Genomic DNA, 14,719 nt, shown 5'->3' with positions numbered 1-14,719 from the left:
GAAAATTTCACTGAATTTTCTTTCTGATAAAATTTAGTGAAAAACAGATTCAATCAACAATTTCTCAGTGAAGGAATGAAATGGCTGCAGAAATTTTGAAACGGCACATGGCGCTTTTGATACTTTGGCCGGAAGGTGACAAAATATTAACCTAAGAAGGGGTGCAGCAAAAATTAAAGCTACACAAATTGTTTAAGCTCTATGATCATTTGGGCAGTGCTCCTTTAATCTAGGAGGTTCCATAGAGTTAATACACTGGTTATCAAAAGATCAAAACTAAAGTTACCTTTCTTCTTCCTCAGTTGGCACATTATCTGGGGCGTGCCTCAAGAAGGAGTCTATTGCTGCGTCAATTTCTTTTTCATTTGGCTGGGTCATGGTATGTTTGACAACTTCTGTAAGGCAAAATGATTTAATAATATTAAAAAAGCAGGAAGATAGAGTAAATCGGTACCTTCATAAGCATATAGATTTAAATGGATTTTCCAAAGAGAGGACCATTTAGACAAATGTGGCTTTAATTTTAGCTTCACTTAATTAAGAGAGAAGTACATCTTTCAAATTAAAGAGAAAAAAGTACTGAAGTGCTTCATCTTTTAATGTGAGAAGTAAAACAATGACTTGATTGGTCCTCTATTCTTAAGGCTTACTCCAAATTTATCTTGAAAGATAATGAGTCATATCAATCCTTTCCTTTTCAAAATAAAGATGTTGAAAGAAGAAACAAATCTGCCCTCAGGTTAGGTTCTTCGTTGCAAAGAGCAAACAAGAAATGATGCAGATCCGATTTAAAGAAGTTTTTCAGTCTCCTGATGGGCAGGAATATGTATTAAAAGTCCAAAAATTAATATATTTCACTAACTTCGTTAAATATGGACTCTACTTTTCCATTGATATTTCTGCGCTGATTGACGGTTTATGTAGGATCAGACCGAATAAACTGTTGAGAATGGCGAACTTTAACTACGCAATTTTATAAGTGCAAATGGTCAAGGAAGAACAAATTAGGGTGTATGTGCAATGAAGTTTTTTGCAATGAAGAAATTTTTTGGGCTGAATTATGGAAGGTTTTGAGAACTTTCAATAGTTGAGCAAGCAGGAAGTGAATCAATTACTTCAGGTTGACAACAGACTTGATTCCCAGTTTTCTAAGCCTGTAGACTCCCTGCAACTTATACGGAATCTTATTCCTCACATTTTGATTTTACAGCAGTGACTTTGAGAGGCAGACATCCAACAGAGCTCAGGATCATAAATATAGAAGTTACTGTAAATTTAATTGACTTTCTAGGACAAACTTCATGAACAGGATTTTATAGTCAAAGCTATGAGATATTTTCCAATTGATAAATCCCAACTACCTATGCAGAGAAAAAATGAAAATGGTAACTTACTTATTATAGTTTGATACACGTTCAAGACAGAAAAACTTTCCTTTAGTTTTCCACCCTTCATGGAGAACTTAGATGCAAGCGGGTATGTCAGCAAGCGTTCCATAATTTTGGTGGCAATTTTTCTTTCCGTGCTTCCACCGTAGGTCCGAAAGCACTTTATCTGAATCAAAAACAGTTAGAATTGTAACAATGAGGTGAGACAAAAAATGGCACTTAATTGCAATCAGAAAAACTACCTAAAGAAAGTTTGGTAGATCCAATTCAAAACATTGGAAGGCTAATTACTACCAAAATTTGATTCAAATGACCTTGCCTACCTCAAAAATTAAACCATCTTATCAGCAATCAATAAAAGTAACGGAAGTACTTTGTCTCCCCGTTTAAGCATTCCTCCATACTGCTCGGCCCAGAAAGAGCACAATATATAGAAGAAAAATAGGCTCTTACCATACGTTGTTTTATTTTTAATTATTACTCTACACAGTTGGAGGAACACCATCAAAATTATGGCAAAAATTGAAGTATAAATGAGTGAAAATTGAAGATGGCCATGAGACCAGGTCATGAGAAGCCTTAAAATTGGGTCAGTTTCTGAAGTGATTTTCTCCGAAAGTCTAATCTCCATCAAGACTGACTTTTTCTGTAGCAGGGCAGTATAAGAGATGCTGCAAAAAAATTTTTTTGCTCTTGAAGGGAGAGTTCTACATCAAGGATTGATCAATTGCTCTGTCTACTCCTTCAGTCGTTTATGGTGCTGGGAAATTCCCTGCACTTTCAGAGCTGAAAAAAATAGGTTTCTTTTGTTCCCTATAAAAACTAGTTTTGTGCTTGCAAAAGAGCAAACAAAACATCTGCAATAATCTGTTTGGCTAAAATTTATCCCCTCCCTTTTTTCAAGTTAACTTCTCTTATACTTTTCATTTTTGATTCATTTTGCAAGCTTTAAGCAATATATTTTTGGTTCTTTGGTAAGTATAGAATTTTTAGGAAGAACTAAAGAAATAAAAAATTAAAAATGAGATAGGAAAATCCCACACCTTAGGGAGGGAAATACTTGCTTCTAGAAGCAGACTGAAATAAGTTGGCTATTCCTAGAATCTTTATGAATCGCTTAAGTTGTGAAAAGCAGTGTACCATTGTATTCACTGGAATACATATGCCATGATTACTTCCACCTTATGTAATCGGTGTTGCAAGAGGGCTAGTCAGTGTATATGAATGCATCAATGATTGATGAGACCAAGGTGGAAGAAATTATAAACCTCAATCCTTGATGGATGAAATGATTCACAAATAATTAGGTACAGTAGTGTTTACATAAAACCGGCATTATTTTCAAGGTGTAGAGGGAAAAGGAATTACATAGGTGGTGATTTACTTACAACTTTGTACTCATAGTTTTTTTCTTCTTTGATCTTTTGGTCAAATTTCCCCAGTTTTGTATCATCGCAAAAAGGGAGAAGCTCTTCAATTTCCGCGTAGTCATATTTGGAATCAAAGTACCGTTTTTCATCGACAACGGTGTTCAAGTGATTGACCTCTGTTTTTATCTCCAACAGAAGGCTTTTTATTTCCTTTAAATCATTGGAATTCAATTCGCTTTTATCTAGGAAACAGAAAGATTGAAGAGTTAAGTTTTGGTTTGACTGGCCTTTTAAATGTAGTTTAAATAAAGGAAGTGCAAAAGATAGAAAAGAAGCAAGACTTAAAAGGCAATCATCTCAAAAGAAAAGATGAACAGGGAAGTATTCTACACAGGGTTTCTCAGGGTTAAAAATAATACTTTTTTGATCTTTAAAATTGTTTCTGAAAATGCTTTTATTTGACGCTACAGACCATCAAAGTTGAAGATTTTCCCTTAAATTTTCCCATAGCTCCGCATCAATTTTTGTTTTAAGGTTCCCTGGCATGGCTGATTGGTTGCCTACTTCAGGAGCTTTCAAGGGACGATCTCTTTTTTACCATGCAATTAAGAGCTTCTCCATCAGTATTTGGTAAAACACACTGTTTTTTTCTTAAAATTTTGCGGGTTTTCACGTGGTGCAGTCGGAGTTCTAAAATTTTCTTTGGCTCAAAAGTTACAGCCATTTTTAATTTACAGATGCTGCGCACCGTCTTTCCACAAAGTCTTAGGCATTTGAAACCCCAAAAATTCAAAAGTACGCTAAAAGTTACACCTAGAAACTTGTTTTTCATTGGCATTTCACGTTTGGCGCCGGAGTTGTGGGCAAATTTCGATGGAAAATTCTCAACTTTGATGGGCTGTAGCGTCAAAAAAAAGTGTTTTCAGAAAAAAATTGATAGAACAAAGAAGTATTATGTTGACCCAAAAAATAAAAAATCGACCCTTGAAGTCTGGCACATTAACCCTGGGACACTCTATATATGATGTCACTAAATTTTGGAATGCAAAGTTGACACAGATACAGGAATTTAACTGCTGTTTTGATGAAACCTGGCTCAGAAAATCGAAAAAGGGAGCTTCAGTTAGATTTTGTGTTCTGTATCCTCGACTGTGGAAAGAATTACATTGTTTGTGAAGGACAGAATCTGCAAAAATCTGCAATTTTTTAATCATGCAGTACTTAGTAAAATGGCCTCTCATAAAAAACCGCAAGATGTAATAGACAAGGAAACTTACCATCATTTGATGCCTTGGTAGTATCCTCTTTAGCAGAACCATCACCCTCATTCTCCTCCTGATTCACAGGGGAAGGAAGTGGGTTTGGGTTATCATCCTTATTCTCCTCGTTACTTGCAGGGGGAGTAGGTGTGTTTGGGTCCATTTGGTTTTGATTAATTATTGATATTGAGCCGTCAGACTCCCTTTCCTTGTCAGAGTCTTCATTCCTATCATTGTCATCTGGGAGGAAAAAAGGAAAAAATTAGGAAGAGTCAGAGAAGATAATCAGAGTAGTAGATCTATTCAGAAAATAAAATAGAAGGGGAAATTCTGCCTTCAATTATGCTGATGAGCAGGTCGGAAAGTAAAAATCCACTTATAAACATTGATACGTTTTTTTTTTTTTTTTTTTTTTTTTTCTTAATATCAGCGAAGATTGGTGAAAAAGTAATGATTTTTTCAGATTTCTGAACTCCGTCTCCTTCTTCAATCAACACAGATGATATAGAATACTGATACAAGACAGTGCCTAAGAAAGGACTCAAGAATTCAACCATTTAAATGAATACTTTGGTCAATTTAAGTGAAGTGCTTAATACGTCACACTCCTGGAAATGATGCCACAGTGCTTTATGAATTAAAAAGTTTGTTTGGAAGAGAGAGAGGTAGACCAAGTAGATGCAGAGAATCACATTTTATTCAACCAGATGCGTAAAATGTAATTCTCTGCATCTACTTGGTCTACCTCTCTCTCTTCCAAACAAGTTTTAATGGATGCAATATACGATCCTTCAAAACCTAATGAAAAAGTCACTGACTATTATTCATACTTGAGTTTAGTGTTCCTCAGCAAGGAAAAAATCTATAGAAATTGACCCCCCAAAAAATTACTGATCCTTCTTATATATTCTGAGAATGCAAGCAGTTTGCATGATGATTTGCACCTGAGTCAGTGTGGAGATTTTCTTCCGGGAGAAATGAGGAGGAGCCGATGAAACCTTGATTTACTCAAAGCACTGTTTTAAATTCTGCTCCTCCATATACATTAGTTTTTGAAAACAGGTAGCAATGCTAAAATCTGCAAAAAGTTTTTTAAGAACCGATAAAAGAACTTCAATTGATAAGGCTTTAAATTTTGATATGGAAATAATCCTTTAGCTAATGAAAACGGACATTTTTCTTGGCTGCTTAAATCAAGTTTAAGGTTGGAATGAGAAATTTTTTAGAAGACAGGAATTGATTCTGAATTCTTGTATCCTACATTGAAAAAAGTCTCAAACAAGAATCTTTCCTTTTGTTTGATTGTGAGCACGTTTTTTAGAATCACAAGATAGGAACCAGAGTAGCTTTAAAAATATTCTAGGATACAGATTTAGAAGAGGTAAAGCTGCATGGAAATAGAAAATCGTGGTAGCACGAAATTACCGGAATAGGATGTTAAAGAGCAATTGTCATCTTCATTGAGATTTTCCAAGGAAATGACATCCTCCTTTTCTTTCTGATGTTCCTCATTTTCCGAAGCTGGAAAAGAATCAGAAGTTACAAGGCGAGCCAATAATAAATTATTAACAGTGCTACATAAAGAAGATTCTGGGATCCAGAAAGTTAAAAAATGCTGGGCACTTGCCACAATCTGGCACATCTCCACATCTGAATTCACTAATTTTCTTCAAATTTTCCGATTTCTGGACCATAGGTGTTAACTCTTAAACATTCTTTCAAATTGCTGCCATTCTTTGATTTGGCTGCAATACATGGCTTGCAAAATCAGTTTATTCTTCACTTCTGAAAATCTGACTTTCAAGAGGTTCTAATTTAAAAAGAAAATAGAGTCGGCATTTTGTATCAGGAAAAACTAAAGAAAAATTAGATAGATATAGCGTACAATTATCTACACCAGGCTCTCAAATCATTTATATTTGTACCTGATCAGAATCATTTATGTAATTTAACAGTTGCAAAGGAATAGAGTTTCATTTAAAACAAATTTCTGTCTGTGATATGTTACTCATACATTTGATATAAAAGTTATGTTACTCATCCATTTGATATAAAAGTTATCTAGTAGGTGTAGAATTGAAGTAATGATCATTTGAAAAGTTCAGGTTCTATAAAACTGATTTTGTAGTTGCACTTTAAACCTCCTTCCAGAATTTTGCACTTTTTCAGGACAAGGAGTAGATCTCACTTAACAGTGACTTAATGATTACAAAAAAAAAAGCCAACTTTCTAAAGCCACGTTTCGTTTTATGTAATACCTGCAGGTATATTACCCTCTACAGGAAACATCAGATCAGAAGAAAAAGTTACCTTTTTTAATCGTTTTAAGGTTGAACGGGATCGATAAGGATGAGACAACAGCCGGCTTTGCAGTTGCCTTCGTTTTTCTTTTAAGCAGGACACTCTCGTCATCTGTTTCTTCAGCCATTCGCTGAAAGGTTTTGCACTGCTGGTCAAACGCCTTGACAGCTTCGTCATATGTTCCTGCAAAAATTGAAGAAATTCATTGAGTAATCTCAGTAAAAACATTTCTGAACTGCCAAAATTTTTACTAGAAATTTCCTTCTTCAACTTTACAGAATAGTTACCGAATCACTCATTTACCATTTTTGTTAAACCTTTGAATAAAACATTTAATTTTACCTATTTTTTTTAAAGTAGGAGATTGAAAATTATGGGAATTTTTCAGGAAACATACAAACTAATGATTGCAAAAATGGAGTAGACGGAACTCACCATAACGTATGTCGGACAGTAGTGAAATCTTCCACTTTCTCCACTTCGTGTTCACTTTTTCGTTATTTTTAATTAATTCCTGAACTTCTTTCATGCCGCAATTCGGCCAGTAAGCTTGCTCCTTGTTTTTATGTAGCCATCCTTCCGGGATGACGTCTCCGGATTTCTCCCGAGTAAACCTTACTAAAATCCAGCCCATCATTCTGAAACAAAAGAGAAAAATAGTTGTAAGTTCTAGTTACAGAAGATCAATGGTTATAAGCGCATTACTTAATGGACTACTATTTTACTTAATTTTTTGATGAAGAGGAGATGACATTTTTCTGGATTCAAATGCAAAGAAGAGAGAAAATTTTGAAAAATCGAACGCAACTGGACTAATTCTCCTTAATGTTATATGTACCTCTGTCCTCCCTTGAATTATGATAATATATGATTTTATATGTATTTTAAGTAGTGCAATGAACTAAAATGCTATGATTTTTGAGTTTCAAAGGGACCCTTTAAGTTCTTCTGAAGGATAGCTCAGTGGAGGAAAAGAGAAATAATCTAGGTGAAATGATGAGGAGAGGGGAAAATATGTCTTGATCATGGACTCTCTAATTATCAGCAATGTTACTTAATAATTAGAATTATCTGGCCACACTAAGAATATAAAATTAAGGCATCGCCTCCACTGCTGTTTTGGGGCATTTCGTTGGCGGAACACATGATGATCAGTGATTATTTTAAGGTCATCAGAATTATTCGCCTTGACTAATAAACTTGGCAGCAACTTTTGGTAGTCTTGAATCTTGTTTCAGTTATCAATTTTGTTGTAATTTTTTTCCTGAAAACGGTAGGAAAAAATTTGAATTGGTGAGGTCTTGGAGCAAAACCCCGGAGTGGAGACAAGGGCCGAGAGAAAAATAAAGGAAACAAGATGAAAAATTAACCTGATTCATTATCTTGCTGTCCCCCGAAATGCAGCATTGGTAAAACAACGAAAGCTTCTTCTGATTCGAAACTCTTGGGCAAAATAACAAATTTCAGAAAAACTTGTTTCAAGTCCCAAGAATATAACTCCTCGGATAACTTGCTGACTTGCCAAATGCCTAACTGACCACTTGGCACAGGTTTGGTGTAAAAATTTTCTCTCTTGAGAAACTTTTTACCCACTATTTTTACGGTGCCATCAGGAGCAGTCGCAAAATTTGACACTAGAACTACCTCATCTTCGGTTGACAAAAAGCATCTATCCCCAGTTCGTCTTAAACTAAGGGTGATAAGGTCAGACTGGAGCAAGGCATACTGAGGGTTTGTTAGGTTATCAATTAAGGGCCCGCAAGTATGTTTAATGCTGTAGCGAACTTCCTTGTTCTTCTGCCGACCATACGGGCATTCAAAACCGCATGCGTTCATTTCTAGCAATCTTCGAACAATTTGTATGGCAGCAAAGCCGGGCTTTTTGATCAAGCTCAACAGAAAACGGAGCATGTTTTCGAACCTAAATGCAGACAACCTATGAATTGGTCCATAGATTCCGTCTTTTGCGATGTGGATAAGGCCATGAATGTTGTGGCTGATGAATTCTGAGCCATAAATTTCACCGTATTCAGTCACAAAAGACCTTAGTAGCTCATCAGCAACGGTAAGGTTCTCTTTTTTACACAAAATCTCGCTAAGGAGGATTGTGCAAGCCACATGTAGGGTTAAAAAATTATTGTACCCATCCATATATGATGTGGGTTTTGGATTTTTAGCATTGAGATTTTGGTCTTGCTCCTCAAAAATTGGCTTTAAGATGACAGGTCCAATGTATAAGAGAAATGCTCGGTTCTCTGTTGCCTTCCACTTGTGAACATGTTCCAAGGACCTTGGATAGTGGGCAAAATCGCGTGGAAAATATTTTTCATCATTTAGGATTTCAAATGCATTGTTGACTTGCTGTATCATTCGAGTGCTGAACTTGCAGGCTTTTCTTTTGTCCGCCCCTTTCAACCAGTGCTCTACCAATAACTTTTTGACAACCCCTTGTCCAATTAGGTGCATGTACTCGTTTGGTAGATCTTCCACCAGATTTATGTGTGAAATATTTAGGATAGCGCAGCTCCTAAGTTGGAATTCAGGGTCCAGCCCTTCTAGCATCTGTTCATGAGTCCTGTCTTGGCAAGTGAGATCATCGAAATACCTCCTTGAACCATCAGAATCGCCTTTGACCCAGCACTTGGTGCACGAGCTATACCCATTGGTGCTCTTGGTTCCAAGAAGTAATGCCTTTGCTGGAGCATCCAGGCAAAATTTTTTCATTCTAATTTCGAAATGCTTTCCGTCGATATCTAAACCTTTTTCATGAAGAACATTTACTTCTGGAACGAAATCTTCAAAAATTGCAGCAGGACAGCCTACTTTGACTGGGCTACAGAAGATGGCTGCAACGAAGACATAATTTATTAATTCTGGAATGTTTAAAAATCCAACCATGATAGGCCAGATTTGCAATCGCCCAGACCAGGTTACAGGGGCTCCGTCAAAACCCGTTGCCAAAATTGCTTTTCTTGGAGGATTCTTCACATTTTTCAGGGCTCTTTTGATATTTTCGTACAAACCAAAATAAAAGTAATCACCATACAATTTTTTTTTTTTTTCAAGCGCTTTGGCGAGTTCAGGGCACAGTTTCTTCTTTTTCTTTGTAGGTTTACTTTTGGGTAAACTGATTAAGTCTAGAGAAATTTTTTTCACCTTGACGGCTCTAGGGGTCTCCAAAAAAGTGGAGGCTGTTACCGGTAGATGCTCACTGACTCCAGGAATTTCTTCTGCCAATATATGCAACAGGTCAGATGTGGCATTCTGTGTGATACCATGAGAAAAGTGCCAATGTTTCAGTCTCTTAGAAAACTTGTCATAATTAATTTGAGTCCTACGGCTTTCGGAAGGCCTTGTCCTTTTCTTCGATCGAGCCATTTAATACAGGAGCTGATAAGGCATGGCTAAAAATAAGAGACATGAGCATGTATCTATTGAAATTTGTCAGATGAGATGATTCTACATTTTACTTGTTTTTCCAACACAGATTAAGTTAAAAAAAAGAAAAATTAATTCTAGATAGAATACTCAGAAGGTTCTTGGTTTGTTGGAAAACACTGCAAAAGCAGCCCAAGAGAAGGTGAAGAATCCACCAAGAAAAGTACTCTGAATAATGGATTTTGATGGAGCCCCTGTGACCTGGTCTGGGCGGATGCAAATGTGGTCCATCAAGGTAGGATTTCTAAATATTCCAAGTTTCATAAATTACATCTTCAACACAGCCATTTTCTGTAGCCCAGTCAAAGTAGGCTGTTCTGCTGCAATTTTTGAAGATTTTGGTCCAGAAGTTGATACTTTTCATATAACTGGCTTAGATTTGAAAAGGAAAGCATGTTGAAATTAGAATGAAAAAATTTTGCTTTGATGCTCCAGCGAATTATTGGGATCTGAAGTACCAATGAGTGCACGAAAGACTTGCGTCTGATGTGCCAAGAAAGAACTTTGAACACTATCCGAAAATTTCACACATAAATTTGGTGGCTGATCTACCGAACAAGGACATCGCTTACCAGGACATGGGGTTGTCAAAAAGCTGTAGTTAGAGACTGGTTGGAAGGGGCAGACCAAAGACATAAAGACGGAGCGCTCGTATCTAAAAGCACGGGGAAAAAGTGAAGCTAGGTTCGGCGCTGCGCGCTTGTGTGAATGTGTAAATGAGCGCGGGAATCCATGGCGGCAAACGGAATTTGATTTGAACTTGTCCTCTTGATTTTTCCTTATTTCTTCTTCGAAACGTGTTTTAAATGCTTAAAACGATTATATTAAGAAAGTTCGGTCTGCGTCCTAATATATTACACCTACTTTTGCTCGGTAACAGGCAGTAATCTCAGATAAAGTTAGTTTTTCTTCTGCTTATGGTGGTTCTGCAGGTTCAAACAGGCCGTTACAGTTCTAGATCTACGTTACTCCCAAATGAAATCAGTCGGTCGACGACGGACCGAAACTAACCTAAAGTTAATAAAATATGAGTGTGTACCTGAATTTGGGCAAAAATCAACCTAAAATACTTTGTTTCCGCAATTTTATTTATTAGTTCCCGCCCTACATTTGAATTCAAACTTGTCCCGATTTCGCCGCCAATCCTCTAGCCAATAGTAGAGGTGATTGAAAAGAAGCTCTAGAAGCTTCATTTTTTGCTTTTAGTGCTCCGTCTTTATGTCTTTGGGGCAGACAAAAGAAAAGCCTACAAGTCCCTTACTGAAATGATGGAGGAAATCAATGGTACGATTGAAAACCTAAATGATGGGAAGTATTTGCCTTGCGATTTTGCACACTATCCAAGATTCTTGGAACATGTTCAAATATGGAAAACAGCATGGCAAAACATGATCAAATTGGCTTCGGACTTTTGAAACTTAGATTAGAGTCCACGCCAGATAAGTTTATGCACTTTAAAACTGCAACAGAAGAATGCCTGACATCAGTTCAGCAAGACAAGTAGACCCAATAATCAAGATAGTGCATCTTCTGTCGCAATCAAAGAGCGGATAAACTTATTAGACATTGACTCGAGGAATTACTGAAACAGTACCACTTAATGAAGTGGAATTAAGGGTCGAATTCATAGTCATTCTTTGGACATTAAAACGTCCTTCAGTCATAAAGCCTCGATAGACGATCAAATTCCCGAACCAATTCCGATCAAAGTAGCATCAAAGTGTCGGGAGTCATCAGTCTTAAACTCATTAATGTGGCAGGAGATGATGAATGGTGGCACTCCGTTCTGATCTTACTTTGAACAAAAAAGTGCGGTCCGTCAGAATTGGATGGTAGATGGTGACCACCAGTCATCAGCATGTCTACTTTGATCGGAATAGGTTCGGAATTTGATCGTCTATGCAGGGCTATAAGAATTGGATTTGTTGAGGAAGCATCAACAATTAAGGAACGACTAAGATCACAGATCCAAGAGTGTGGCAAGTTCCAGCAAGAGCAGAGCAGGAAATAAAACTGATTGTGCAGGACAGGTACGCCTGAGCAGATGTGAGTTAAAAAATTTCAATTACTTACGAATGTGAAAACTTATAAAACGTCCAGATAACAAAATCGTCCTAGAACTTGAAGCATCAACGACAACGTGACAGTGGTGACAGTACTTGGTCTAGATAGAGATTCCCGATTCTAGGCGGGAACGTTCACGATCACATCACAACATTGAAGAAGCCAAGAGTAAAAAAATACACTAAAAACAGTAGCACCTGTAACTTGTTACCATGCCGGAATAGAAGTTTAACCGCGGTTTGTTTGGCCGGATATCAACACTCATCTTTTCAAGGGCAACGAACACCAAAGCCGATCTGCAGACATGGTGCTAGCAATGACCATTTGTTATAAAGTTTCTTAAAAGCGGAATCATGTGCAAGAAAATTTTTTAGGGTGAGGAAAGCTTTAGGAATAACTTCCAATGTAGGCACGTACTCATCGCGACCGACCTGTGATAATACGTACTTGAGGCGAGGCACACTATAGGTCTGCAAGACAGATATTTTGTTTTGTGTATAGTTTGTTTTAGGTTAGGTAGCATGCTCAGTTTTCCAGGGTTTCTACGCTTTTAATTTAGCTTGCGGTACCGTGCTGTGTCACTTTGTCACTTTGTTTTAGAATCTTCCAGTTCAGTTACCGTCGATCGGGTGCACATCTAAGCAATCGGGCCAGAATATTTGATCATTCGGAGTGATCAACCATGCGCGCGTGGAATAGTATTGAAATTCTTACCGGTAAGTCCTACAAATGTGAACTTCCGCCGTTGCTGAACCATCACCGCGCTCTTACCGGAGCAGCATATCTGATAGTGCCTGTGACTTATTTCCGAGTTATTCGGGTTCCGTATGTTCAAGTGGCTACTCATTGGAGAGTGGATTATTTCTGTCCGTGTTGGAAAATTTGGCGGTAGTGGTGTAAAATCATTGTGCGGTAGTTATTCCCCATCCCTACTTATTTGAAGTTCAGCTTGTAAGACGGAGCGAAGATTGGACGTACTATCGACGAATTTAGTTTTGCGCATAGGCCGCTCCAAATCAAATGTAAACTGTGCGACGAGGCGCAGCGCGGCGTGGCGCGTTTCAAAGATATCGGGTGCTGATTGGACCTATCTCATCTCATGCCAACGAGGAAAACGGAGGCACATGAACAATTGACAAATCTGCTACTTTTTCAAGAAAATATCTCTCAGACAAGCATCTATAGATGCAAACTATGATAGACAGCGCAACACCGCGGTCACTCGAAAATAGAGCTAAAATTTCATGAGGTGCAACTGATTTTCTCTCCTAGACGCCGCGCCGGAAGGTTACATGGAGTTCTTTGGGACAAAGGCGTATGCGGGTATCCGCCCTTTTTCGGGAGAACGCGTTTTCTGAAATTGGATTCTTCCTAGTTTCAGGAAATATACATAGTGTACTAAAAAGCCCTACCCCCCTTTTTTTTTTACACAACGATCCACGTTATCTTGTAGGGATCATAGAGAAATGTAGTCACAATGTTCCATTTTTGCAAGTACACTCTCGAAGACTTGTTCTTTCAAACTAATTAAATTTCGTGCGAAGATATGGGCTAGAATTAGCGCTATACACTTCTGAACTTTCAAATGCGACTTCCGCGGAACTACTTTTTTGAACACACGCCCTTGTTCCAAAGAACTCCTTAATTCAGGATATACTTTCTCGCGCAGGAAGTTTGAAAATGACGCAAAACTGGTCCGCTGCTGAATATGAAAGATTACACAAGTATGCACCGAAAAAAAAGTTAATGCTTTAATATAGCGAATTCTCATGTAATATTTAGCCCTGGGTCCAAGTATGACTTCCGTTTGTCCCTGTCTCTGCCATTTTCCAGGCGAATTGGGATTATTTAAAAATGAATTTTCCTAGGAAAAGATTTTCTGGAAATTAATGCATGATTGAGATAAACCGAAGTTATTCTTGAATTTTGGAGCCAAAGTTACATGGACACTTGCCAGACAAGTATCGCATATCGCATGTCCAAAAAATATGCCTCCTTTTTTCTGATAACGAGGTTTTCCGGTCAAAATGGCATTATCCACCCACGAATCCTATATAAAACTGATCCGTTGTTTTGAGTCCTGAAGGACAAAAAATCATTTTATTCAGATAGCTAATTTTGCTACTATATCTTTTTTTGTTTCTGACCCCGAATCGACTATTGTTTTTTCCACAACCCACTAATTTTCCGAAAGATCGAGTTTGGAACACACACAAAAAAAAAAAAAAAAAACCACCTTATTCAGATGCCAAAATACGCATGTGTATAAAAATTCGGATTTCGAAAATATTGGTCAATGGTATAAAAAAAAATACGGCCATTCTCTGATTTAGCAGCAAACATAGTTAAAGGAAGTTCCTCCATGAAGAACCTAGATCAAATAATTTTCATGAAATACATGTATCCTTTTGTATTTTTAGTTACTAGATCCAAAAATGACCTTATTCATCTCTATCAAACACCAGTTTCCTATTAAAATTAAACGTTCTTCGCATGTACGGACTGGCTCACATCTAAGAGCGTAGACCCTTGGCCGGTTAAGGGAGATGTAGTATGATATTTCCCGAGGGGATGCACCCCCCTTACGCGGTGGGGGATCCAGAAAAGTTTGGCAAATCATCACAATTTCACGCTATTTTCAGGATCAAAGGTGATTGATAGCACAGAGAACATTTTTAAAATTGAACGTGTTAAAGTAACTAACAGACTTGTGTATAACGAAAAAAAAAGAGAACAAATCACATGCTACTAGACGCACCGAAGCTCCGTTATTTCTAGACGCATCCAACCTCCCTTATTTCTAGAGAAACTGAGGCAGAGCTGATGACCTAAAATACTGATTTTAAACACTAAAAGTCTGAAAATGATGAACCCAAGAAACATGTCAGCTGGAAAGATC

At 37.4% G+C, this 14,719-nt stretch overlaps 2 protein-coding genes across 6 annotated transcripts in view; one reads left to right on the top strand and one right to left on the bottom strand.

Annotated features, from left to right (window-relative positions):
* The window catches only part of IRSp53 (Insulin receptor substrate 53 kDa), a 566,313-nt gene that overhangs the window by 135,156 nt on the left and 416,438 nt on the right, over window positions 1-14,719 (top strand). The gene's annotated exons all lie outside the window — the stretch shown is intronic.
* Window positions 1-14,719, bottom strand: part of LOC109042548 (uncharacterized) — a 17,053-nt gene extending 2,334 nt beyond the window's left edge. Inside the window, exons 1-8 of one of the 2 annotated variants that reach the window (XM_019059357.2) lie at window positions 11,830-14,719; window positions 6,754-6,956; window positions 6,328-6,501; window positions 5,443-5,538; window positions 4,036-4,257; window positions 2,777-3,000; window positions 1,395-1,554; window positions 287-395 (exon numbers count right to left, since the gene is read on the bottom strand). In XM_019059357.2, the coding sequence (XP_018914902.2) occupies window positions 287-395; window positions 1,395-1,554; window positions 2,777-3,000; window positions 4,036-4,257; window positions 5,443-5,538; window positions 6,328-6,501; window positions 6,754-6,955 (1,187 nt within the window). In that variant the 5' untranslated portion in view covers window position 6,956; window positions 11,830-14,719. Of the gene's footprint in view, window positions 1-286; window positions 396-1,394; window positions 1,555-2,776; window positions 3,001-4,035; window positions 4,258-5,442; window positions 5,539-6,327; window positions 6,502-6,753; window positions 6,979-11,829 lie in introns of those variants that run through there. The other variant, XM_072296683.1, reaches the window with a different exon arrangement.

Source organism: Bemisia tabaci, chromosome 2 (genome assembly GCF_918797505.1).
Source record: "Bemisia tabaci chromosome 2, PGI_BMITA_v3".
Classification (NCBI taxonomy): domain Eukaryota; kingdom Metazoa; phylum Arthropoda; class Insecta; order Hemiptera; family Aleyrodidae; genus Bemisia; species Bemisia tabaci.
Note: the sequence above shows the minus strand (reverse complement) of the source record. Positions and strands in the feature narration are given on the sequence as shown.